This window comes from Rana temporaria, chromosome 6, assembly GCF_905171775.1.
Source record: "Rana temporaria chromosome 6, aRanTem1.1, whole genome shotgun sequence".
In the NCBI taxonomy this organism is placed as follows: domain Eukaryota; kingdom Metazoa; phylum Chordata; class Amphibia; order Anura; family Ranidae; genus Rana; species Rana temporaria.
The window spans coordinates 8,315,983-8,343,316 of NC_053494.1; the positions used below are offsets into that span (position 1 = coordinate 8,315,983).

Sequence of the window (27,334 nt, forward strand, 5' to 3'; positions counted from 1 at the left end):
TGAGAAGAACTGTGAACTCTGGTGGAGGAGATCTTGTCCCTGGTTTCCCCCCCAGAGATAGGGCTCCTGTTAACTTTGATTGCTTCAGCAGATCAGGCCTGGCTTCTCCCATTAACCATGGTGTCAACACTGGACTCCCGAATGATAGGTTTACTCCATCAAAGGAGCCTGACGTAATCACATGGCTTTGTAACAGCCTTGAGAAGAACTGTGAACGCTGGTGGAGTAGATCTTATCCCTGGTTTTCCCAGAAGGATACAGCTCCAGTAGATCATGTCTTGCTCCTCCCATTAACAACGGTGTCACCACTGGACTCCCAAATTATTTGCTTACTCCGTCAGAAGAGCATGACGCAATCACTTGACTTTGTAATGGCCTTGAATTGTGAATTCTGGTGGAGGAGATCTTGTCTATGGTTTCTCCAGAAGGATACAGCTCCAGTTACGTAGATTGCCTCATGAGCTCAAGCCTCATTCCTCCCAATAACGATGGTGTCACTGCTGGCCTCCCAAATTATTTGTTCTCTCCATCAGGGGAGCGTGATGTCATCACTTGGTTTTGTAATGGCCACGAGAACTACTGTGAACACTGTTGGAGATCTCATCCCTGGTTTCCCCAGAGAGATAAGAAGCAAAACTAAACCAGCAACCACATGAATCTGAAATATAAAGCGTTAAGCAGGTTATGACATTTAGAAAAGGAGAATGTCTACTTTTTTTTGTGGTCTTCTTGGAAACTGTAGAAAAATGGAATGATTTGTTCATAAGAGAATTCCATCGCTGTGGACAGGCTGCGGATACAGCTTTCTCCCAGCAAGGCCAACCTTAACCATGGTTTCATTGGACAAAAGGCATTGCGGGAACCTAGGTAGACTAATCATTACGCTTTAGGAAGTTGAAGATTTCACTGTCCTGTCTTCAAAACAAATACGAAATGGGTGGAGTAAAACTTTAATAACACCAGTGAGATAAGAAGTTACTCGGTATCAATGTGCCCGGCACCGTGACACGCCAGGCACAGATCGCCCTTACCCTGAGAATAAGGCTAGAGGCGCTTCTGCCTCTCAAACCCTCCTAAGCGCCTTTAGCGGGACGGGATTCAGTGAGCAAATAAGCTGAACCCTTAGAACCCTGCAGTTTTGTACCCCGAATTACCCAGCAACCCTCTGTTCCTCCCCACCACCCTCCCCGAAAAAAGAAACTATGTGGCATCAAGTACATCCCAAACCCCTTAAATCCATCCTGCAGAGTTTAACCCACCCCCTGGAGAGAAAAAAAAAAAACACGACCCAGACCCTTTAATAACAGTAAACCGTTGCCCCTCTCCTTGGCATGCGCTAGCGCTGCCGTGCATGCATTGCCTCATGTCAGGAGAATGCAGCAGGGGTAGAGAAAGGGCGACCATGGATTTAACAAGCCCACGATGGGCTGCAAAAGAGGTATTGAGCCCATCTGTGTCCCCCCCCCCCCTACACTTTAATATATTCGAGGTGTCCACACCCCAACGGTCAAGTCCAGGTGAAAAGTTCCTTCCCCCCCCCAACGAAGAACCGCTCAAATCTCAGACGCAGCGACAGCTTCCGGCTACCGCTGGCTGGCACATTTGCAGCGTCAAGTCAAGGAGTTCAGTGCAACCTCACTTTCCAGGCCCAGCAGCAGTATCTGGGCAGGTAGAAGAGGCAGATACAGTAGAATAGCCCCCTTTTTCTGGGGCAGGAGTGCCGTGTGGAGAGGCCTTTCCTTGCACCGCTAGGTCTCCCGGCTCAGGACTTGCTCCTCGGCGCATTGGAAGGGTTTCACGTTGGGCTCGGAGGGAGGATCCTGAAGCAACCGCTGAAAACCCTCGCTGGTGAGGAGGCGGCAGGAACGCAGGTCCACCAACTGCAGGTGGGGGCAGCGCTTGAAGAAGGCCAAAGATTGGTCAGTCAGACGGTGACACCCTAAAAGGAAGAGTTAAAAAGGTTACTGTTAAAAATTGAACATTTAATAAATGACCCATCAGGACAGGACTTGCCTTTGCCGACTTGTTATTGAAGGTGGAAGCACCCAGGGCTGTCATCTTTGCTATGCAGGTTCTTTACCTGGAGCATTTATGCAGCCAGGGAAGAGGAAAATATGATGTGCATGAGCTGCTTTTATATCTCGGACTCGTGTGGCGAATCAGGATCAAGATGACAGCCCCGGAGCCTACAACTACAAAAATCACGTCTGCAAAAGGCACTTCCTACACTTCTAGGCTAAGCTTTTTTATTTTAACGATACATACACAATTTAATCAAACACTCCCCTCCGTAAAGAAAAAACACCCCGAATTCAGACTTGTGCCTTGATTTTAGTATCAGGTGAAGACAAAAATGACTCCAAATATTTATACCATCTTTGAATGCTCCATTACTCAACTTAGGTTAATGCTTACCCGCTCTGTGCAATAGAGTAGCACAGAGCAGCCCCAAACCTCCTCTTCTCGGGTCCCCCATCGCTGCTCCTGGATGCTCCTCTTCTGTGTGTGCCACCATAGCAAGCCTCTTGCTATGGGGGCCCTCCTGCAGGCTTGTGCCCAAGCCAGTGTGACTTGGTCTCGCCCCCTCTTGTTTTATACTGTGGTTATGTGGCAGCAGCTAGATGTCAAAATCCCGGATTTTTTTTATTTTCTTTGCACACACACATGAGATGGAAAAAAAAAAAAAAATCACTGATATCATGCTTACTAGCCGCGACCACGGATTTGTTTACATCTGCGGCCTGGACGTGATGTCATAACGTCACGCCCGGGCCTCCGATGGTCAGAGATGACTGGTGACCATCTGGTCACCGGAAAGCTCTATGGTCGTGATCTGGCAGCGGCCGATTTGTTCTCCGGGTCCCTGATTGCACAGAAGAGCCCGGAGAAGCACCGGATGGGGAAGGTGGGGAAGAAGACGAAGACGACGAAGACGACGAAGAAGAAGAACAAGAAGACCCCATCTCGATCTAGCGATGTTGTAGGAGTGTCTTGGCTGCCCGGGACTCCTCCCTCCTCATTGGCTAAAATGGCAGAGCGGCGCCATTGGCTGGCTCCTGCCGCTGTCAAAGTCAGTGAAGCCAATGAGGGCCGCGACTGTGTCTGAATGGACATACAGAGCAGCGGCTCGGGTGCCCCCATAGCAAGTTGCTGGCTGTGGGTGCACTTGGCAGGGGGAAGGGGCCAAGAGAGCCGGAGAGGGACCCGAGAAGAGGAGGATCGGGGCTGCTCTGTGCAAATCAATTACACAGAGCAGATAAGTATACCGTTTTTGATATTTTTAAAGGAGAAGTATAGCCCAAAGCTCCTTTGGCTGTACTTCCATGGATCCAAGTTCCACACTGCAGCATGATACAGCTTATGGGAAATACATAATAGATGAAAATGCAATGGCAACATTGTATAAAAAGGTTGCAGGTTTTCCATTACTGTATAAAGATATAAAGCCTCCATGTAGTCATTACCTGTGAGGTTGAGGTGAGTGAGGCTGTCCCTCAGCGGAGAGGTGACTGCGGTCAGTATGTGGATCCCGTGATCACTGATTTGGACGCAGTGACTAAGATCCAGCCGGTTGAGACGAGGAGTGTGGCGAAGCAGCAAACGCAGGGCGGAGTCCCCCATATCCAAACCGCACAGGCGCAGCTCAGAGAGGGAGGGCAACCGGCCCCGGGGGTCCGACACAACTGTAAGAGAAAACAAAGGATTAGAAATACAAGCCTGGTGGGAGCACAGGGACCTCTGCATGGAAATCTCTAACTGGGAATGTGCTATTGAATGGACTTTCCCAAACTAATCATCACCGCTAAGGCTTTCATAGAGATCTGAACATCAAAAACATTTATAAAGTGACCTAAAGTGGACCCGGCATCAGATCTAGGTTAATACAAAAGCAGATGGCTGTAGTAGGAGATGGCTAGTCTCACCAAACAGAGGGAGATTTGGTAATATCACTGTTGTGCTGATCACTGTTCTCTTTGCTGGAGGCTCCGACATGAGGAAGCAAAGCCCTGCCTCTACCAAGATGGCCGCCTCCACACAGACACAGTACAGAACAAGGCATGGGAAGACAGTCATGGGAAAAGGATCAGGTACAGGGAGGCCACAGGCAATACTGATGACCAGGTTTTTGCCCTCTGCCCTTCCACAGTTCAGTACTTCTAAACACCGACTTGGTAAATGACAGCTAGGCTGCGGCAGCTGAAATGGTGCCGTCTTGAGAGTGAAAATTAGGGTTGCCACCTATCCAGGATTCACCCGGACAGTCAAGGTTTTGAACCAGGTGTGTCTGGGTTTCAGGCGGACTAAAACCCGGACACATTTAGACCAGGCTGTGGCTTCCAATTAACCAAAATGGTCACACACAAAGCTGTTGCCATCCAGGAGCTGTGGGCAGCTGTCTGGGCGCAAGTTCGGCATCACTGGGGTGCAGGGTGACAAGGTCAGCAGGAGCAATTTGGCCACACCCACGTTTTGCTGTGGCAAGCTATGCACACCGCATTACTACTCTCCGTGGGGCACCCAAAGGTGTCCCAGGCCTCTAAAGTGTCCGGGTTTGGCTTGAAGAAAAGGTGGCAACCCTAGTCAAGTTCCAGAACATAAATGACATTCATGTAGTCACTTGACTCTTGCAAACTGCAACATCCTTCACACAGCACAAAATTACAAAAGGGAACTGTGCATATGTATTAAATTCTCCTACCAAAAGAGGCGCATCAATTAAATTAATAAACATAGTAAACAGCTATGAACAATAAACATGCTCTGCAGTATCGATACAAATTACAAGGGTGCCACCTGCTGTGCAACCTACAAACTGCAGAACATAATAGGAAGCAGTGACCAAGCCAGCAGTGACCCATGTCAGTTACTGAAGGACTCTGGGAAAGGAGGGAGGGGAATGTAACCCACTGCTGGCTTCTAAATATCTATTAGGGACTCCAGCAATGAGATTTATGTTCTGGTCTACCATAACGCATCTCCATATTTCTTACATTTAAAAAAATCAGCACAGGGATGGTGGGAACCCCTCATAATGGGCACAGCGGGTGTACAGACCCGGGAACTTGGCACAGGGATGGTGGGAACCCCTCATAATGGGAACAGCGGGTGTACAGACCTGGGAACTCAGCACAGGGATGGTGGGAACCTCTCATAATGGGCACAGCAGGTGTACAGACCCAGGAACTCAGCACAGGGATGGTGGGAACTCCTCATAATGGGGCACAGCAGGTGTACAGACCCGGGAACTCGGCACAGGGATGGTGAGAACCCCTCATAATGGGCACAGCGGGTGTACAGGCCCGGGAACTCAGCACAGGTATGGTGGGAACCCCTCATAATGGGCACAGCGGGTGTACAGACCCGGGAACTCAGCACAGGTATGGTGGGAACCACTCATAATGGGAACAGCAGGTGTACAGACCCAGGAACTCAGCACAGGGATGGTGGGAACCCCTCATAATGGGCACAGCGGGTGTACAGACCCGGGAACTCGGCACAGGGATGGTGGGAACCCCTCATAATGGGCACAGCAGGTGTACAGACCCGGGAACTCGGCACAGGGATGGTGGGAACCCCTCATAATGGGCACAGCGGGTGTACAGACCCGGGAACTCAGCACAGGGATGGTGGGAACTCCTCATAATGGGCACAGCAGGTGTACAGACCCGGGAACTCAGCACAGGGATAGTGGGAACCTCTCATAATGGGCACAGCGGGTGTACAGACCCGGGAACTCATTACAGGGATGGTGGGAACCCCTCATAATGGGCACAGCAGGTGTACAGACCCGGGAACTCAGCACAGGGATGGTGGGAACCCCTCATAATGGGCACAGCAGGTGTACAGACCCGGGAACTCAGCACAGGGATGGTGGGAACCCCTCATAATGGGCACAGCGGGTGTACAGAGCGGGGAGCTCAGCACAGGGATAGTGGGGGGCCAATCACTATAGTGGGACCCATGAGCTCGGCATAGGGATGGAGCAAACCCTTCATATTGAGCACAGCAGGTTACAGACCTGGGAACCAAAGACCAGCTTACACTTCTAGAGTACATGTAAACCCATAAACAAACATTTTATATGGCAACGTGGATGCGATGGCTGCATTGGTTTCCTTCAACCCTTTATTCTTCAGCTGGTCATCCTGCCAGTACAGTGGAACCTCGGATTATGAGCATAATCCGTTCCAGGAGAATGCTCGTAATACAAAGCACTCGCATATCAAAGCGAGTTTCCCCATAGAAGTCAATGAAAATGAAAATAATTTGTTCCGCATTGACTTCTATGGCATGCAATACTGCATGTGGCCAGAGGCGGGGGTGCAGGAGAGCCTCAGAAATATTAGGGACAGATCGCTGAACTTGGAAACTGAGTATTTCAGTATTTCCGAACGGCTCCGATGCCCCGCACCTGTGGCCAAATGTGGTATTACACACCGCTGTGGCTTGAATCCTACGCGTTTTGCGAGACAACACTCGCAAACAGTCATGATAAAAAATAAATAAAAAAAAGCTTGTATTGTGAAATGCTCATTAACCGCGTTACTCGCAATCCAAGGTTTCACTGTAATTAACAGACCAAATAGGAGTTGATTATTGGGGTTTACATACACTTTAAGCAGATGCAGGGATACAGCCAATCAGTGGAAAGTGGGAGGGACACTTACCTGTCTTGCAGTCGGTGGAGGGGGCTGAGAGCAGCTCTCGGAGGTGGGAGGTTTTCATGCCCTGTACCCAGCCGAGGTCCAGCAGAGACAGGCAGGGGAAGGAGGCCGTGCACAGAGAGGAGACTGCGCTCCATGTACAGCCAGCCAATAGAAGCTCCTTTAATCCTGGGAGGGAGAATAAGAAGAAGAATGAGCACAGAAAAGTCAACGCCCTCTTCATTCCATTTCCTTTACACCCCCCAATCGCTCACCCTGCAGTCTGTGTATCAGCCAGGTCAGCTGTTTCTCAGATATGTTGGTCCAGCTCAGGTCTAGTCTGACCGGCTGTCGTCGGACTATACCACTTAGCATCGGAGGGGTGATTGATTTCCGCCTGCTCAAGTCGATGGAGGTCCAGAGGCGTCGATCGCAGCACCTGCCGTGACATAGAAAGTATACCGTCAGTCAGGGGGGTCACTACAGAAGACCAGGCCCACCCCTCTTACATCTGTTTCCCTATTGGTACATTAAATGAGGGGTGGAGGAGGGGCCCAGACTCAACCATGTTTCCTGTTGGTCAGTGACAACACCCACCAAGAGGAGGATAAGCACCAACTCTCAGAAATCCATTTCCCTGTTGTCCAATCACAACAATATGTGGCATTGGACACTCATTTTCTTTAAAGGGCTCTGAATGCCAATCAAAGCCCCAATCCCTGAATGTAATGATGACCTCACAGTCATGTTCACACGTTGCGTTTGCTTTGCTCCAAAAACGATCCCTCATTCCACGCTATGGAGTACTACTATGCCTTGGTTACATTCTTGTACTGTTGTTTTCTACTGTGAAAACTAATACATTTTTTATATCTTTTTAATAATGATGATCCCTCGTGTCGCTTTCCAGGAGCTTCAAAGTTTCCCAATCCTACATAGAAGTCTATGACACTCACTAACAGCACCTGAAGCTTTTGAGGGCTTTGATTCAGCATTAGCTTTGATTTGGTGTTATTGAAGGTATGAGATATCCCAGCATGCACTACGAAACTGACATGCGAACCCGGAAAGACGTCATCAGCAGTCACTTCCAGGTTCATGCGTATATATTCTGATAGTGTCTGGTGCAGACGTTACATCTGGTGTGCAGCGTGGAGCAGCAGGACGGTGAGCGGGGTCCGGACTGGAGCGGAGCAACTAGCAGACGGCACACGTGGTGTGCAATATGGAAACGCTATAGTGGAAGGTGAGAGGCGACCAGGGAGAGAGGACTGGGTGCAGAAAGGCATAGCTGGGGGACCAGAGCAGGAGAAACTAGCAGAGGTCACACGTGGGAGCAATATAGTGGGAGGGGAACAGAAGAGGAGGATCACAGCTGGGGGTTACTACTGAGCAGGGGGACCGGCAGAGCTGGGGGTTACTACTGAGCAGGGGGAGGGGGGGGTGGATCAGCAGAGCTGGGGGGTTACTACTGAGCGGAAGACCGGCAAAGCTGGGGGGTTACTACTGAGAGGGGGGACCGGCAGAGCTAGGGGTTACTGTGCGGAAGACCGGCAAAGCGGGGGGGGGGGGTTACTACTGAGAGGAGCACTGGCAGAGCTAGGGGTTACTGAGCGGAAAACCGGCAAAGCTGTGGGGTCATTACTGAGAGGGGGGGGTTACTACTGAGCGGAAGATCGGCAAAGCTGGGGGGTTACTACTGAGAGGGGGGATCGGCAGAGCTAGGGGTTACTACTGAGCAGGGGACCGGAAGAGCTAGGAGTATTTTTGAGCAGGGGCTCTGCTGCACGAGGGCACCAATAAGCTGGAGATCTGCTGAACAGTGGTGCCAATGAGCCAAGGTTCTACTGGTCCCCGTTAACACTGCTGTGCGAAGCGACCCACAGCAGGGGTCCGGTGCGTCGCGGTATAAATGTGAATGGTCCCAAAATAGCAACAAAAGTGTCCGCCATAATGTCGCAGTCTCGATATATAAAAAAAAAAAAAAAAAAAAAAAAAAAGGCAGGTGTCCCAATACTTTTGCCAATAGTATTACCAAACAGCGAGTATAGAAAATAATCACATTTTGATGCTTTGCAGCCTGACATGAAGATCAATTGAGTTGTATCCAGCTGTATTTACTCCCTGCAACTTATAACATCCAAATGAAAGGTAAAATATACATATAAATGTTTGGGGGTTCTAATTAGAGGGAAGGAGATGGCAGTGAAAAATTACACATTACACAACTGGTTTTACTTGTAATGCCAACGGCCACCACCAGATGGCGCCAGGTCAAAGAAGGAAGCTTGGGACTTCACAAGGCTGCAAAGCCGCGGCCTCAATTACCGGCTGTCACGGGCACCAGGTCACAATTTGTCGCAATTGCGTCCTGGCGCTCGGATTTTGTCGAGCCCTGCATAACACCAACATGGCAGCAAAAAAATCACTTAGTTGGAAAAAGGACCTCCCCCTTGTATTTTGTTGGACCACATTTTGCTTTAATTCCAGCCTTTAGTCTGTTGGGATTTGTCTCTACTAAATTTACACATCTAGACTTTGCAATATTTGCCCGCTATTCTTTGCAGAACGGCTCAAGTTACATTTGATGGTGACGGTTTGTGGACTGCAGTCTTCAATACATTCCACAGATTTTCAATGGGATTCAAGTCTGGGCTCTGACTAGGCCATACAAGGACCTTTTTTTCTCCCCGAACCACTGTGTGGTCATTTTTGCTGTGTGCTTTGGGTCATTGTCATGTTGGAAGACAAAACTTCTTCCCATTGACAACGTTCTGAGGGCAGCAGATTCTTCAAGAATTTGATGTTTTATTGCCCCATCCATTTTCCTTCTAATCCGACAAGTGCCCCAGTCCCTGCTGCAGAAAAACACCACCCACAACCGGATATTACCACAACCGGATATTACCACAACCGGATATTACCAGCACCCACCCACAACCGGATATTACCAGCACCCACCCACAACTTGATATTACCAGCACCCAACTGGATATTACCAGCACCCAACCGGATATTACCAGCACCCAACCGGATATTACCAGCACCCACCCACAACCGGATATTACCAGCACCCACCCACAACCGGATATTACCAGCACCCAACCGGATATTACCAGCACCCAACCGGATATTACCAGCACCCAACCGGATATTACCAGCACCCAACCGGATATTACCAGCACCCACCCACAACCGGATATTACCAGCACCCAACCGGATATTACCAGCACCCAACCGGATATTACCAGCACCCAACCGGATATTACCAGCACCCACCCACAACCGGATATTACCAGCACCCAACCGGATATTACCAGCACCCAACCGGATATTACCAGCACCCAACCGGATATTACCAGCACCCAACCGGATATTACCAGCACCCAACCGGATATTACCAGCACCCAACCGGATATTACCAGCACCCACCCACAACCTGATATTACCAGCACCCACCCAAAACCTGATATTACCAGCACCCACCCACAACCGGATATTACCACCACCCACCCACAACCGGATATTACCACCACCCACCCACAACCGGATATTACCACCACCCACCCACAACCGGATATTATCAGCACCCAACCGGATATTACCACCACCCACCCATAACCGGATATTACCACCACCCACCCACAACCGGATATTACCACCACTCCCCCATAACCGGATATCACCACCAACCCCCCATAACCGGATATTACCACCAACCCCCCATAACCGGATATTACCACCACCCACCCATAACCGGATATTACCACCACTCACCCATAACCGGATATTACCACCACTCCCCCATAACCGGATATCACCACCACTCCCCCATAACCGGATATTACCACCAACCCCCCATAACCGGATATTACCACCAACCCCCATGCTTTACTGTAGGAATGGCGCTATTTGGATGGCGACTTGTATTGGATTTCCACCAGACATATCGTTTGGCGTTGAGGCCAAACAACAACATTTTAGTCTCATTTGACCAGAAAACGTTTTTCCATGTGACCTCAGAATCTTCAGGGTGCATTTTGGCAAAGCTCAGTTGCGGCCTTTCTTGAGGAGCGCCCATTTTCTTGCATCCCTCCCATACAAGTCACATTTGTAGAAAATGTATGATATGGTTCACACAATAACCACTCCATGCCATAAATTCCTGCAACTGCTTCAGAGGCTGTAGGCCTCATGGTGGCCTCCCTGATCAGTTTGCTCCTGGCTCTTTCATTCATAGTTGATTGTTTGCTTCAGTTGCACTACCAGGGACTGAAATGCTCCAGGAAAGCTCTTTCGTGTTGAGATAATCACAGTTGAAAGTCAGATGGCTTTGCGTGCCATTGAGAAAGTGATTAGCTACAACTGAATGAGTTTACAGGAAGGGGGGGTGATCCTTTTTCCAACTCTGATTTGGTTATTGATTTTCTTTTTTTTCCCCTGATAAGTTAATGTTAGATCTTTCACTTGGATGTTCTAAATACAGCTGTATAAATACAAAAACCTGTCTTCAAGCTACATACACAAAAAAAATAAAAATTATAATATACCGCATTTATCGGAATATAACTTGCACCTTCACTTTAAGAGGGAAGTTTCAGGAAAGAAACTTAAAAGGGGTTGTAAAGGTAAAAATATTTTCCTCTAGCTTCCTTTACCTTAGTGCAGTCCTCCTTCACTTACCTCATTCTTCCATTTTGCTTTTAAATGTCCTTATTTCTTCTGAGAAATCCTCACTTCCTGTTCTTCTGTCTGTAACTCCACACAGTAATGCAAGGCTTTCTCCCTGGTGTGGAGTGTCGTGCTCGCCCCCACCCTTGGACTACAGGAGAGTCAGGACGCTCTCTACGTTAGAGATAGGAGCCGTGTGTTAGAGGGCATCTGGACTCTCCTGTAGTCCAAGGGAGGGGGGCGAGCACGGCACTCCACACCAGGGAGAAAGCCTTGCATTACTGTGTGGAGTGTCGTGCTCACCCCCTCTCGGACTACAGGAGAGTCAGGAACCTCTCTACGTTGCAGATAGAGAAAATGAGCTGTGTTAGTGGGTGTCCTGACTCTCCTGTAGTCCAAGGGAGGGGGCGAGCACGACACTCCACACCAGGGAGAAAGCCTCGCATTACTGTGTGGAGTTACAGACAGAAGAACAGGAAGTGAGGATTTCTCAGAAGAAATAAGGACATTTAAAAGCAAAATGGAAGGATGAGGTAAGTGAAGGAGGACTGCACTAAGGTAAAGGAAGCTATTTAGGGAAAAATAATAATAATTGTACCTTTACAACCCCTTTAAAAGAACTTTGAAGCAAAATAAGGGTCGGTGCCCTTCTGAAGCCTCACCATTGCCATCAATGCAGCAGCCTCACCATTGCAGCCTGGTCGATGTCCATCTGCAGCCTTGGAGGGGACAGGTAGGGGGGCGGGACGAGCGCTGACAGATTACATACAATGATAAGTGATAGACAGACTTCCTATTACAGAGACTGCAGAGAAAACAGGAGATTCTCATGTACGTAATCAGATGGCGCTCGTCCCGACCCCTCCCTGTCCTCTCCAAAAGCAGCCAACATTTAAGTATTGGTCTATAACACGCACACGCCATTTGCACTCGATTTTTAGGGTGAAAAAGTGTGTGTGTGTGTTATACGCCAATAAAAACACACACAAATGATATAATATATGAGTAGACCTAAGAGGAGTACCCCACACATTACTTTTTATGTATGTAGGTAGAATCAGGGCCGATCCGCCCTATAGGCTCACTATGCAAGGCGTTTAGGGCCCCGCAAAGCTGCGAAGGGCCCCCCCAATTACTAGAGGCCGCGCCTGGTGAGAAGTCATTTTCGCCCCCTCACCCCGCTTCTCAACTCGCTGGCTGCATGGGAGAAGAGGTAAGAAGTCAGCACCCCCCGCTTCTCAATTTAATTTAAGATGTAATTTCCGACAGCAGAACACCCCCTCCCCCCCCGCTTCTCATTTTTAACGTGCCATGTCATTTTGCTTAGGGCCCCAGGGAGGTCAGGATCGGCACCGAGTAGAATATATTTATATAATATAAAATACAAAAATTATATATATATATGCAACGGATCAAAAAACTCACGGTTCGGATCGTTCCTCGGATCAGGAGTCACGGATCGGATAGTTTTTCGAAACGGCAAAAAAAAAAATCTCCCCCACTGTAATATCCACATCTCGCCCCCCCCCAACTATAGTACCCCCTCGGTGCAGACACCGCCCCCTCCTCTCAGTACAGTGACCCACCCCTCCAGGTAGTACCGACAGACACTCCCCGAGCGGTGTGTCCCACGAGCGCGGGCTCCTCCTCTGTGGGTGTAAACAGAGGAGGGCCGCCGCCGGGTGTACCAAGATGGCCGCGGCTCCGGAGCTAGGCCGAAGCTGCGGCCTTTTCTAATGTTATTCCTGCGGCTCCGGAGCTAGGCCGAAGCCGCGGCCTTTCCTAGCGTTATGGTCGCGGCTCCGGAGGTAGGCTGAAGTCGCAGCCATAACATTAGGAAAGGCCGCGGCTTCGGCCTAGCTCCGGAGCCGTGGCAATCCGCGGATCACAGTGTGTTCCGATCCGAAGTGGGTGACCCGTTCGGATCACGGATCAACTGTGATCCGTTGCACCCCTAATATATATAATATTTTCTACCTACATACATAAAAAGTAGTGTGTGGAGTTACTCATCCTATTCCTCAGTCTTGCAGGCTTCCTCTTGTTTATGTGCCCAGTCCCCAGCTATTGGACATCACCTCGTACAATGCAGGACCAACAGTCCTACATTGTACAGGAGGATGCCAATGACCTGTCTACAATTCCCAAAGCAATGGAGAGTGGAGAGAAGCACCGGCTGAGGTGGGAGAGAGGAGTAAAATAAGTAAATTTTATACATCACCACCCTAGGCAAAAACGTAACCCTTGCAATTGGTTGGAGGGACCCACTGCAAGAGTAATCCCCCCCCCCCATGGAGTTCAGCTTTAAAAAGCAATTGAATCAGCATGCTTCATGAACAAGAATCAAGGTAAAAGGGGTCCCTCTGTTTACATCCGTGGAGTAGAGAGTTTCCCAAAAGGTAAGCAAAGCCTGTATTATAGCACTTGGTTCTTACCACCGGTTCCAGGTTCGGCACACCCGCATACAAACACACAGCTCCTTCTGTCCCAAGTGCCTGAACACAGATAGCCAGACCCCCCTCTGCATGACATGGTCCGTTCCACTGTCCAGGGGAAGAGAGTCTGGTTCAGGGCTGTGTGGAGGGGGTCGTACCACGTGTCTCTCTAGCTGCAGGGGAGGGGGCTTTGGCGGAGAGGGGACCAGCGGCCTTTTTAAGAGTTGGCTCCTGGACAAGGGTTGTACCGCATTTCTGCTACAAGTTCCCTTCTTAACAGCGGCCCCCGTGCTTCTCCGGTTCTCCTTCTCCCGGCAATTTGATCTCGGCGACTTCTGTTTGCCGTTCCTGGTGCCATTTTGTCCATCTGTAGAGCTTCCTTTATCGTCTTCCTCGTCTGAGCTGGTACTGAAGCTGACACGCGAGGTCCTGCTATCCCCGCCTTCCCCTGTCCCGCTGCTCCCCGGCGAGCCCTTGGAGTCGGAATCCGAGTCGGAATCGGAGCTGGAACTGGAGGTGGTGCTGCGAGCTCTCTCCAACATCTGACACATCTGCTTGAAGCGCTCGATCTTCTCTCGCTGGTGGGAGCGGTCCAGCACTGGAGTGGGTTCCGTTGGCGTCTGAGGTTCCTGTGCAATAAAAAGCAGAAATGTCAAGAAATTCAATCAGAAGAACATCTAAAAAAGAACGCACTTCTCCTTATAGTGGTTGTGAACAAAGCACACCCCCCCTACAGAGTGTACTAGCCCCAATCCAAAGCACCTAGTGTGGTTCCTACCAGCTCTCTTCCTTCGGTGATCTGCTCGAGTCACCTCTGACAGGTTCTCTCAACACCACAGAATCCCAGGAGATCGCCCCGCCAGCCTCCAGAAGGTGATTGATGACATTAGATGTGATGACATTAGATGTGTACAAGACAAGAAAGGATAGGGGGGGCAATTCCCTCTACTCAGGTTTCAGATTACACTCAGCTCCACGGCCTATGCTCAGCAGTGTATCATATCAGATCCCCACCCCGTGCCTCCTGAAGCCAAGAAATGCTGTGTAAAATGTGTGCTTTAGGTGACTGTAGTGGAGAGAGCGCTGCAGAAAAACAGGTACAACTTCTTTAAAAGGATGTTTCCTCTCTATGCATCACCTGAGACTAATCACTTCACTGTGTATATGCAACCACATTAAAGCGGAACTTCACTCTTTCAATCAGCACCATTTTTAATCTTTATGCTGCTAGTATTAGTAAATAGATAGGAAGCTATATTAGATTTACTTGTTTTAGAAACTTAAAGCGGAGTTCCGCCAAATTTTTTTTTTCCCTTTAAAAGTCAGCAGCTACAACATTTTTTTAAAAAAAAGGACACATGCCTGTCCAGGGCACCCGAAGCCGATTTTTCACCTCGGCTATCGGGTGCTGCCGCCACCATCTTTGGTAATGGAACCTACGTAGGCACAATCCCACTGGTCCCTGCTGTCTTCTGGGACCCGTGTGTGACGGAGAAGACAGCAGGGGGGACGGAGAAGACAGCAGGGGGGACGGAGAAGGCACCGGAAGTGGCGTAGATACCCGTGGGTGGCTAGGGTCTATATGCCAGGAAGTGGGAGCAAAATACTTGTATTACACACATTGAAAAATGCCAAATGTCACACCGGAGGGGGGGGGGGGGGGGGGGGATTCTGAAAAGCGCAAGATTTTTGGGTGGAACTCCGCTTTAATTTACATTTCTTCAGTAATTTTCTGGTTTCCATGCCTAAGCCAAGGGCAGATAAGATTCCATAAAGTAAATGCTACATGAATCATCTGCCCTTACTCAAGATGGCTATGGCCAGAAATGTTAGGGGCGTTTTTCAAAGTGATTTCTCAGCAAAATAAGGCATGGATAGGGGGAAGAAAGAAAGAAGATCAGCCCCCTCATACTTAACTGAGCCCATCTGAAGAAGAGCAGCCCCCCTCATACTTAACTGAGCCCATCTCGATCTAGCGATGTTGTAGGAGTGTCTTGGCTGCCCGGGACTCCTCCCTCATTGGCTAAAATGGCAGAGCGGCGCTATTGGCTCCTGCTTCTGTCAAAGTCAGTGAAGCCAATGAGGGCCGCGACTGTCTGAATGGACATACAGAGCAGCGGCTCGGGTGCCCCCATAGCAAGTTGCTGGCTGTGGGTGCACTTGCCAGGGGGAAGGGGCCAAGAGAGCCGGAGAGGGACCAGAGAAGAGGAGGATCGGGGCTGCTCTGTGTAAATCAATTACACAGAGCAGATAAGTATACCGTGTTTGATATTTTTAAAGGAGAAGTATAGCCCAAAGCTTGTTTGGCTGTACTTCCATGGATCAAAGGAGTGCAGTTCGTTTTGCACTCCTGTGACCCGATTTCAGAAGACAGCAGGCTGAAGTCGGCTGACGTCACAGAAATCAGTCCAGGCACCGAGTCATCCCGACAATGGGAGTCTGGATCCGCCAAGTGCCTGGACTGACACCCTGCTCTGCCTCTCAGCAAGCCGCTGAGTCTGAGAAGGCTGCTCCCTGTCCATGGCTCATCGCTTCAGTGAGAAAAGAGGGGGCAGCTGCTGATTGACAGGCAGCAGCTCTCTGGTCGGGGAGCTGTCAGAACCGAGTGATCAGCGGTGTTCGATCGCTCGGTTCTCAGTGTAGAGGCGCCAGGGGGACAGATGCAGCATTAGACAGATGAGGAATCCACCTAGGTAAGTATAATTGGAGGGGGGGGGGGATCTTTACTTCTCTTTTAAAGAAAAATAAATAAGAAATTAGACTTTAAAAATAGTGTTTTTGGTTTGCATTGCAAACCAAAAAGTTCCGCTTTAATGTGAAATAAAACATGGAGGTCAGAAATCCTCACTCACCTTTTTAATTTTCTTATCTTTCTCAGCCTTTATCTGCAAGAAGAAACCGGTGAGAAAATATTTCTGTTATAAAATTTGGGAAATAAATAATCTTTTATAAAAAAACGTATCCCAAAATTTATTCTGCTACATTTCTTTGGGTGAAAATAACTCAAAATCAGTGTATATTAATCTGTAGGAAAGTTATAGAATCTACAAACGATGGTATATATCTGAAAACTGATCCCGATGTACCGACGGCCTATCTTATTTCTCGAGACCCGAAAATGTCAGGACAGTACAAATGACCCCATTTTGGAAAATAGACAGTCCAAGGTATTTAGTAAGGAGGCATGGCGGGTTCTCTGAAGTTGTAATTTTTTTATCATTTTTGGGATTGTTAAGAAATAAAAAAAAAAAAATAAGTCACTTTTTTTAACATACTGTCACCAGTGCAGTACAGTGTCATCATATAACTGGTGTGGTGGTGATCAGGGGCATTAAAAAGTAAACCCCCCCCCCAAAAAAAAACCTGCAAGAAAAAGGCATAATGAGCTAGTATGCACAGCTCATTATGTGGCACTTACCTGAGATCGCAGCCCCTGAAGCGCTTCTCGTTCCCCCTCCGCCGCCATGTCCCCTCGGAGCATCTTCCTTGTAGTGCCACTCCGGGGCTGCGACTGGCAGAAGCGGCGATGACGTCACTCCCGCGCATGTGCGTGGGACTGGCACGATCCCTGCGCATGCGCGAGTTTCCGGCATTATCCCATTCAGAAATCCGGCACTCTCAGTGCGCCTGCCCTGTTGTCTACGGCGCGAATGCCCCGTAGACATCGGTGCAGAGTTTTCTGCAAATATCTCCTTAACCGTGTAGGTTAAGGAGATATTTCTTGCACCTACAGGTAAGTCTTAATCTAGGCTTACCTGTAGGTGCAAGTTGTCTGGTTGGGTTTACAACCACTTTAACAGGTAACAGTACAAACAACAACAAAAAAAAAAACAAACACACCACACGCCGCTAACCAAACTAACATTGTACTACTCTGGGGAAGTAATCAAGATAATTTTTTCAACATTAGGTTTGCTTATAGCAGTGAATTGCATTGCTATAAGCAAGCATTTTACTGAATCGTTCAGTTTGTTTTGGTACGATTAGCTGTAATTAGTCAAAGCTAATCCCATGGTACAAATTGGGAGTGATTGGCCCTGTCTGTACCATGTGATCAAACTGGTCAATCACAGCTAGCAACACAACTGTACACCATGAATGGCATGAAAGGAAGCCACCCATTGTATACAACTGTCATGTGACTTGCTTTGATTTGTCAGAGGGCACATGGTACCAGCAAGCGAGCAGGTAATCTAATCAGTCACATCGCTGAGCTGCCCCACAATTGGTGGTTCCTGAAAGGATGTCATACGAGGTAAAACATGGGACAGGAAACTAAAAAAATCCTGGACTCCTCCTTTAATAACTGCAGGCAGTGGTGGATTGACATTCCGTTACCTTTTTCTTCGCTGCCACATCCTGCACCGGCTCCTTCTTCCTTTTGTGTCCCTGATTCTCATCGGTTTTCTTCTTACCCGGGGCAGTATCGTCCGTCAGTTTCCATCGCACAGCGTCTTCACCGTTATCAGGACGCTTTTTCCCCGATCCGTCCAGGGGATCCTGGAAGAATAAAAAACACGTTAACCTGTTTCTTTGTATTAATCAACAGACCTGTGTTATGCAAGGGCTCTTTATATATAAGGGTTGCACCGATACCAAGCAATGTATCGGTACTCGTGCAAATGCGCCGATACCTTCAGGTTCGGCTCTTTCGTCTGTCAGTGCGATTCCTCTGCCTACAGATGAAATGTATACAAAAGAATAGTGCAGGCGGTCATGAGTAGTTAAGGAGCAAGGCCGCCACGTCCTTAACAACCAATGACGGTTGGGCTGCCAGTGGGGATTTCCCTTCCCCGCAGTGGACCTGTGTCAGCTGCGCCCCCTCTTGCGTCAGCTCCGCACCCCTCTTCCTTTTTGTCTCCACTGGCGATGTGCTTCTCCTCCTCAGGCTCCTCTGCGGGAAGATGTGGGGTGACAGATCTACCTGCCTGGCAAGTAGTGTGTCCTACACTGAGCCAGACATTGCTGCTGCAGAACCTTGGAGGGGAAGGGCAGGTCTGCTGGGTGTTCTAGTGCAGTGATTGGGTTCCCAAATACCCACCTTGCCCTCCCCCTCTCTGCCCAAAACAATAACCAAACCCCTCTTCACCCTAAATAACACCCCCTCTTCACCCTAAACAATAACCACACACACACACACACACACACACACACACACACCCACACACACACACACCCACCCCAAAAAAAAAAAAAAAAAAAAAGTTAAAGTTCGAAAAGTGTAAATAAAAAATTTAAAAATAATATTACTAAATAATAGGTATTGGTAATGGCGAGTACTTGAGGAAAAGTATCGGTACTTGTACTCAGGCTTAAAAAACTGGTATCAGTGATAGATATATTTTTATTTTTAAAAAAAGGTGCAGAAACTTTTTGAAGACCCCTCGTAAAAAAAAGTATATTCACCCCAAAACAGAAATTCCAATACCAGTCCACTGGCCTATCATTAAGGCCTGGTTCACATTGGTGCGTTTTGACATGCGATTTGGCATGTCAAAACGGCGGTATTTGCCGCAAACTGCCGGCAATGGCACCGTCCAAATCGGTGCGACGCCGCATCTGCCGCGCTGCACCGATTTCAAAAAGTAGTTTCTGTACTACTTTGTGCAATTTCGGCCCGCGATTTACATTGACATCTGTGCAGAAACCTGGCTCCCACAGCCCAGCGTGAATCTGGGCTTAAGGATTGCAGAGAAAAGGGTTCCTGGTTACTGCCCCCCCAATTGAGCTCACAAATAAGATACCAACAGAAGTCCCACCTTCCATGGATTGATGGCACCTGCAACCCCCAATTACCCTAAAGTCTGAGGATGCAATATGTACCCGAACCACTTCTCCTGGACTGATGACAAAGTCTGTCTCACTCACTCTACCGCCCCCTGCCTTCCAACTCTAGAACAACAAATCAGGTACTTCACCTTGCAGGTCCGCCCTTCACGCTTACATCTTGGACATTCCCAGCAGTTTGGAATCTCAGTGTTAATAACCGCTTCGGCTTTGCCCATCTAAAGAGAGAGGAAAAAAAAAAGCGGGTAGAGGAGTAAAGGAAACAATTACAAAAGCTAAAAGCCATAAAGGAAAAGAGTGAACAGAGAGTAGGAGAAAACCCAGAAGCAGGCTGCTTGACTCAGTGGCTCACCTTGATACAGCCGGGGTGAACAATCTCATTACAAATGGTACATTCCATGAGCGACAGATTAAACTTCTGATCCTCATCTTGGGCAGTGTCTTCCTTCCCGGCATCTCCGCACAGAAGACACACGGCAGTATGGGGGAGTACGGGCTGTGGAGGAAAGGAGATATTATTACACTGCTTACAATACTCCCCCTATTATCCATGTATGGATACCGGACATCCTCATATAATAATCTTGTTAAAGCAGACCTAGACCGTGGCGCCCTTCTCCTGCAAACAGCAGCAATTGTCTGTGACAAAGACCTCAACATTGGATAGTCAGCATCTTCCTTCTTGCCCAGAACCACAAAGTCTCCATAGGCCTTACAAGACCCCCGACACCATCAAAATAAAAGTCATCAGAGACAGGGGTGGGCATGGTGTGCCTATTGAACCCTAATAGGCTCCAGTGAGACAAGGTGAACCCGGTCAACTGTATAGGAGTGCTCTGCCACTTCTGGTCTAGTTATATACTAGAACAGGGGTCTTCAAACTTTTCAAACCAAGGGCCAGTTTATTGTCCTTCAGACTTTTGGAGGGCCGGATTGTGGCAGAAAATGTCCTGAGCCCAGCATCAGTGAATATAAATATGGCCTTAAGGCTGGTGGTAGGTAGGAGGAGTAGTAGTGCCACCCTTAGTAATAGGAATAGTAACCCATCATTGGTATCAGTGGAAGAAATAGGGTCCCCTTGTTGGTGTCAGTGAGAGGAATAGTGCCTCAAATCGGTAGAAGGAATTGTGACCGAAGGGCCGAATAAAGGCTGGCAAAGGGCCACATCTGCGTTGCCTGGACTAATTCCTGCGACGCCAGCAGAGAGCAGACTTCACACCACTCTCTGCTGAAAACAGGTCACAGGAGTGCAAAATGAATTGCACTCCTGTGACCCATAGGGGAAGCCCAGTCAAACAAGCTCAGGCTGGACTTCCCCTTTAAGTGTAGGTCTGCTTTAACTTGCCGTTCTGCTTTACCGCCCCCCCCCAGCCCACACTCACCGCTGTGCACTGTCTCTTCAGACAAGACTGCTTCATGCGCCCCGGACCCCCAAATTTCTTCATGTCTTTACAGAAGTGACACTCGCCGCATTCGGTGCGCACACAGGCTTCACACTTTCGGCAGCGCGTCCTCCTGCGCCGCGCAGCTCCCAGGCCCTTTGCCGACATCTCCCACTGGAGCCGTGCGATGCCTCAGCTGCACCCACACCTGGAATAAAGAGAAGGAAAATGAGCTATGGCCATTTGCACTAGGTAGAAGAAAGGTGGACACACATCTATGCCTGCAAGGTTACTATTTGACATTTTTATCAACCCCCAACTGCCTGCGTTCTGTTGACTAAAGAAGTTATTTTCAAATAACTAGAAAGAAATGCGGCAACACCCTATGATCAACGTGCAATTACTAGTTTTTTTTGCAATGAGGCCTGCAGAGCATTGCACCTCTGATCAGGGGCTTCCCCAAGCCTCAGGTGTATATGGAGGCCGAGACCCACTAGAAGAAGCGCGTCTTGACTACAGGAGCAGCGAAGAGGAAAAAGATGGCCAGCACAATCTGCATAGTTTCTCTGCCGGGGGGAATATAGTCATTCACAAGGATTGATCCCCAAACCGCATGATGTGGCTCTGCAGGCGGAGTGCTAAATTCAATTAAAAATAAAATGTTACAGACGGGAACCCCCCCGTAATTAAGTTAAGGGTGGGGCGGTTGGGTTGATTGGGAAGCTGTATGCGACCACGCTGCAAGTTATATTCCAAATGTGTGAAGTGTGGATGTATTTTCACTTTTTGGTTTGAGCGATTCATATGCAATTTTGCATGCCACATTGGGCCAAGACAATTTAAACAACCCCCTCCCCGGGGAACACGTGCCCCCCCAGGAACAGCACCACAGCACATGCTTCCTTCCCCCCCAGGAACAGCACCACAGCACATGCTTCCTTCCCCCCCAGGCACTGCACCAGAGTGCACGCATCCCCCTCCCCAGGCACAGCACCACAGCGCAGGCGTCCTTCCCCCCCCCCCCAGGCACTTCACCAGAGTGCACACGTCCCCCTCCCCAGGCACAGCACCACAGCGCAGGCGTCCGTCCCACCTCCCCAGGCACTGCACCACAGCGCAGGCGTCCGTCCCACCTCCCCAGGCACTGCACCACAGCACAGGCGTCCGTCCCACCTCCCCAGGCACTGCACCACAGCGCAGGCGTCCGTCCCACCTCCCCAGGCACTGCACCACAGCGCAGGCGTCCGTCCCACCTCCCCAGGCACTGCACCACAGCGCAGGCGTCCGTCCCACCTCCCCAGGCACTGCACCACAGGCGTCCGTCCCACCTCCCCAGGCACTGCACCACAGCGCAGGCGTCCTTCCTCCTCCCCAGGCACAGCACCACAGCGCAGGCGTCCTTCCCCCTCCCCAGGCACAGCACAGGCGTTTCCCCCCCCCCCCCCCAGGCACAGCACCACATGGCACACGTGTCCCTCCCCCTCAGGCACTGTACCACAGTGTCGTTCCCTCCCCCCGGGCACAGCACCACACGTGTCCCTCCCCCCGGGCACAGCACCACAGTGCACACACGTCCCTTCCCTGCCCCAGCGCACAAGTTCCTCCCTCCCCCCAGGCACCATCCTGCCCCCCCCCCCCCCAGGCAAAGCACCACACACACACGTCTCTCCCCCCACCCCAGGCACAGCACAAAAGTCCCTGGAGTATGCACATCAGGGTGGCTAGACAGGGCCTCCGGGGACACCATGCAAGACAGCAGAGCCCTGTGGGTGGAAAAGGAACCCATCAAACTTTCAAAGGCTCATTATGCCTCAAAGACCGCAGACAATGGGGAAAGGAAACAATCGTGATGTAAGGTACGCCGAGACATTTATTCATTTATATTAAATGGATGGTTTAATAACACTTTAAGCTGTGAGTAGAGAATAAAAGGGATCAAACTTTGTAGATTTTGTAGTACTCAGATGTTTTTTTGCTGATCAGGAATCTGGATAGTTTCACTTTAACTGGGACAAGAAAACCTACACCAGGGGAATTCCTAGGATGACATCACGGATCGCAGGCTTCTTCCTTCTCTGCTGCCCCAACAGTGACATCATATGCAGTACCGGTCACACAGATGAAGGATGGAAATAATATATTTGAAAGTCTGAAGAAAAGATGATCCGCACTCCCGCCGTTGCTCGTTAAAAAATTTGTCGTATTTATTGACAAGCCACAGTGAACAAACGCAAATGAGAACAGTTGACGCGTTTCAGCCTATAAGGCCTTAGTCATAAAAGTCTCCCAGCAACAGGATTGTCATTTTGTTTTCCTCCGCTTGGCTGCAGATTGTCTGGGGGAGATTTACTAAAACTAGTGTACACAGAATCTGGTGCAGCTCCGCAGGGCAGCCAAACAGCTTCTAACATCAGCTTCTTTCACACTTGTGTGACTTGTCCTGCGACTTGGGACTGCAAAGTTGCATGACAAGTCATACTCCATGATTTTCAATGAGTACCATTCATAACTGTGCGACTTCAAGTCTCAGCGACTTCAAAGTAGTCCCTACACGACTTGAGGTCCCTAGATCTCAACATTACACATGCATTGCTTTAAAGCGGAGCTCCACCCTAAAGTGGAACTCCCGCTGATCGGGTGCAGATACCTGTCTAAAGACAGATATTTGCACCCACTTCCGGCTACAGTCTGCGGGCAGGACGTCACCTCCCCCCCGTTGTGCTCTGGGAACACTCGGCTCCTAGAGCACAGAGGGAGACAATCAGCAGGCGCAGCGCAACTCGCGCATGCGCCGTAGGGAACCGGGCAGTGAAGCCGGAGCGCTTCACTTCCTGGTTCCCTCACTGAGGATGGCGGGGGGCAGCAGAGTGACGAGCGATCGCTCGTCCTCTGCTGGGGATGGCGCTGGACTCCAGGACAGGTAAGTGTGTCGATATTAAAAGTCAGCAGCTGCAGTATTTGTAGCTGCTGACTTTTAATTTTTTTTTCAGCGGACATCCGCTTTAAGTCACGGCAAAAAAAATAAATAAGCGAATTTCAGGTTGCACGAGTGTGAAAGGGGCCGAGTCAGGACACCAGCGCAACTTATGTTGAAGTCGGACCAAAGTCAACGCAAGTCGTGCCAAAGTTGGAGCAAAAGTAGCGCAGGAACCTTTTTCTAAGTCGCGCCGATTAGGACGGTTCTGCTGCACTGAATGGGGTCCGACTTCTGGTGCGACAAGTGCTCCAAAGTGGGGGCGATTCACACCAGTGTGAACCAGGCCTTAAGCTTTGACAACAAAACCTGGAAGCCGATTGGTTACGTTGCCGAGCTGCACCGGATTCTACACTCCAGTTTTAGTAATTCTCCACCCACTTTGTATGTAATCCAATGATATGCGAAGGAAGAATCTCTACAACTGTAATCATCACATAACAGAGACATCCACAACCCAGACCAACCAACCTGCTCTCCACTGATCCGACCAGTCTGTGTCTCAGTGCGATCATGATCAGAAGGCGGCTCCCCTCTGCGACACGCCGATGAGCCCCACCGGGGGGATCTCTGTCCAATCACAGTTCCAGCTTCACAGAGAGGATTCTGGGATCCTGGAAAAGAACATGGCAAACGTGAGCAGAGTGATACAGAGCAAAGTACAACACAGAGCGTAGATACCCCCTATAGACAAGAGGGAGAGTCTCAGAACCCACCCCATGGGGCATAAGGAAGAGAAAGGTGGGGGGGCGCACAGAGAAGAAGAGGAAGGAGGGGAGCGCACAGAGAAGAAGAGGAAGAAGGGGAGCATAGAGAACAAGGAGAGCAATGGGGGAGCATAGAGAACAAGGAGAGCAATGGGGGAGCATAGAGAACAAGGAGAGCAAGGGGGGAGCATAGAGAACAAGGAGAGCAAGGGGGGGAGCATAGAGAACAAGGAGAGCAAGGGGGGGAGCATAGAGAACAAGGAGAGCAAGGGGGGGAGCATAGAGAACAAGGAGAGCAAGGGGGGGGGAGCATAGAGAACAAGGAGAGCAAGGGGGGGGGAGCATAGAGAACAAGGAGAGCAAGGGGGGGGAGCATAGAGAACAAGGAGAGCAAGGGGGGGAGCATAGAGAACAAGGAGAGCAAGGGGGGGAGCATAGAGAAGAAGAGCAAGGGGGGAGCATAGAGAAGTAGAGCAAGGGGGGAGCATAGAGAAGAAGAGCAAGGGGTGAGCATAGAGAAGAAGAGCAAGGGGTGAGCATAGAGAAGAAGAGCAAGGGGTGAGCATAGAGAAGAAGAGCAAGGGGGGAGCATAGAGAAGAAGAGCAAGGGGGGAGCATAGAGAAGAAGAGCAAGGGGGGAGCATAGAGAAGAAGAGCAAGGGGGGAGCATAGAGAAGAAGAGCAAGGGGGGAGCATAGAGAAGAAGAGCAAGGGGGAGCATAGAGAAGAAGAGCAAGGGGGGAGCATAGAGAAGAAGAGCAAGGGGGGAGCATAGAGAACAAGGAGAGCAAGGGGGGGGGAGCATAGAGAACAAGGAGAGCAAGGGGGGGGAGCATAGAGAACAAGGAGAGCAAGGGGGGGGAGCATAGAGAACAAGGAGAGCAAGGGGGGGGAGCATAGAGAACAAGGAGAGCAAGGGGGGGAGCATAGAGAACAAGGAGAGCAAGGGGGGGAGCATAGAGAAGAAGAGCAAGGGGGGAGCATAGAGAAGTAGAGCAAGGGGGGAGCATAGAGAAGTAGAGCAAGGGGTGAGCATAGAGAAGAAGAGCAAGGGGTGAGCATAGAGAAGAAGAGCAAGGGGTGAGCATAGAGAAGAAGAGCAAGGGGGGAGCATAGAGAAGAAGAGCAAGGGGGGAGCATAGAGAAGAAGAGCAAGGGGGGAGCATAGAGAAGAAGAGCAAGGGGGGAGCATAGAGAAGAAGAGCAAGGGGGGAGCATAGAGAAGAAGAGCAAGGGGGGAGCATAGAGAAGAAGAGCAAGGGGGGAGCATAGAGAAGAAGAGCAAGGGGGGAGCATAGAGAAGAAGAGCAAGGGGGGAGCATAGAGAAGAAGAGCAAGGGGGGAGCATAGAGAAGAAGAGCAAGGGGGGAGCATAGAGAAGAAGAGCAAGGGGGGAGCATAGAGAAGAAGAGCAAGGGGGGAGCATAGAGAAGAAGAGCAAGGGGGGAGCACAGAGAAGAAGAGCAGGGGGGGGCATAGAGAAGAGGAGCAATGGGGGAGCATAGAGAAGAAGAGCAATGGGGGAGCATAGAGAAGAAGAGCAAGGGGGGGGCATAGAGAAGAAGAGCAAGGGGGGGCATAGAGAAGAGGAGCCCCCAATGTAATACAAACCCCACCCCCTTCCCCCAAATATTCTATAAAGGTAGTCAGTCGGTCTATAGACATAGGAGAAGGTTCCCTGTGGATAGTCGGACTTGGATGATGATTTACCATAAATCCTCGCAGTACTGTGCAGAATACGGATCAGTCTACAAAGAGGACCTGTCAGCTGGAAGAAGGGTGGTTCTGTCTCAGGCTAAAGGGGGCAGATGACGGTGGTGGGGGGGGTGTATAATATGTTAGAAGAGCAATAAGTAGTAGATGTGGGGAGGGGTGGGGGGATATAACCTGGGGTAAGTGAATGGTCCAAGATGGTGCAGTTCCTGAAAGGAAAGGTTGTAGGGGGGGGGGGGGGGGGGTAGTTAGGATTTACGAAGGTGAAGATAGGAAAGAAAGGGGGTAACAAGAGCCCATAAGGGGGGCAAGTTAAGATCTGTTAGGGATTGGGCAGAGAAGAAGGAGGGGTAATCAGGGCCAATAGGGGGGCAGGTATAGGGAAGAGGGGTAACTAAGGGGGGAATTAGCATGTATAAGAGGAGTGTGGGCAGAGACAGAGTGGTATTTAAGGCCTACAGGGGGCAGATTTGGGGAAAGGGGTATATCAGGGTAAAGGAGGGGGATTATGGGTCAGGTAAAAAGAAGAGGGGGTAATAAAGGTCTATAGGGGAAAGGGGGTGTGATGAAAGGGGCAGATCAGGGTAAGGGGGGGAAATAAGGGGTAATTAGGCTCCAATAGGGTGGGGGCAGGGATGAAGAGGGGTAATTGATGCCTATAGGGGGGCAGATACCAGGAAGGGGGGTAGATCCAGAAATCGGGGTGTAGAAAGGGGCAGCCTGCAGATAATACAGGGGGTGGAGGCAAGGACACCCCCAGAGTCCCCCTGCCCCCTCCTAGCTTCCTCCCTCCCGCACAATGGTGGGTACCGTGTGGCCCCCAGACCTAGCTCTGTCACCCCCCGCCTCTCCCTAGTCTATGTGTGGCCCCTGAGCCCCAGCACCGGGCCCTAAACCAGCTGCCCCCCCTCCTGTCCCTGCTCTGCCTGCCCCTCACACTCACACACATAACAATACCACATCCAACATGGCCGCCCGTGCCCGCCCACCCCCGCCGCGGGGCACGCCGGGAGATGCAGTC

General features: G+C 50.0%; 1 protein-coding gene across 3 annotated transcripts; it reads right to left on the minus strand.

The window, feature by feature from the left end:
- Positions 1 to 934: 934 nt before the first annotated feature.
- Positions 935 to 27,334, minus strand: FBXL19 (F-box and leucine rich repeat protein 19). Of its 3 annotated transcripts, none has more exons than XM_040356041.1 (12): positions 27,257 to 27,334; positions 24,365 to 24,507; positions 20,920 to 21,127; positions 19,890 to 20,033; positions 19,669 to 19,755; positions 18,089 to 18,250; positions 16,603 to 16,635; positions 13,751 to 14,379; positions 6,920 to 7,083; positions 6,669 to 6,833; positions 3,465 to 3,683; positions 935 to 1,939 (listed from the first exon to the last, which is right to left on the minus strand). In XM_040356041.1, the coding sequence occupies exons 3-12, from the start codon at positions 21,085 to 21,087 to the stop codon at positions 1,749 to 1,751; spliced, it is 1,962 nt and encodes a 653-aa protein (XP_040211975.1). In that variant the 5' UTR covers positions 21,088 to 21,127; positions 24,365 to 24,507; positions 27,257 to 27,334; the 3' UTR covers positions 935 to 1,748. The 3 variants fall into 3 exon arrangements, with proteins under 3 accessions (XP_040211975.1, XP_040211974.1, XP_040211976.1); XM_040356040.1 differs by lacking the exon at positions 27,257 to 27,334 and adding an exon at positions 26,311 to 26,435; XM_040356042.1 differs by lacking the exons at positions 16,603 to 16,635; positions 27,257 to 27,334 and adding an exon at positions 26,311 to 26,435.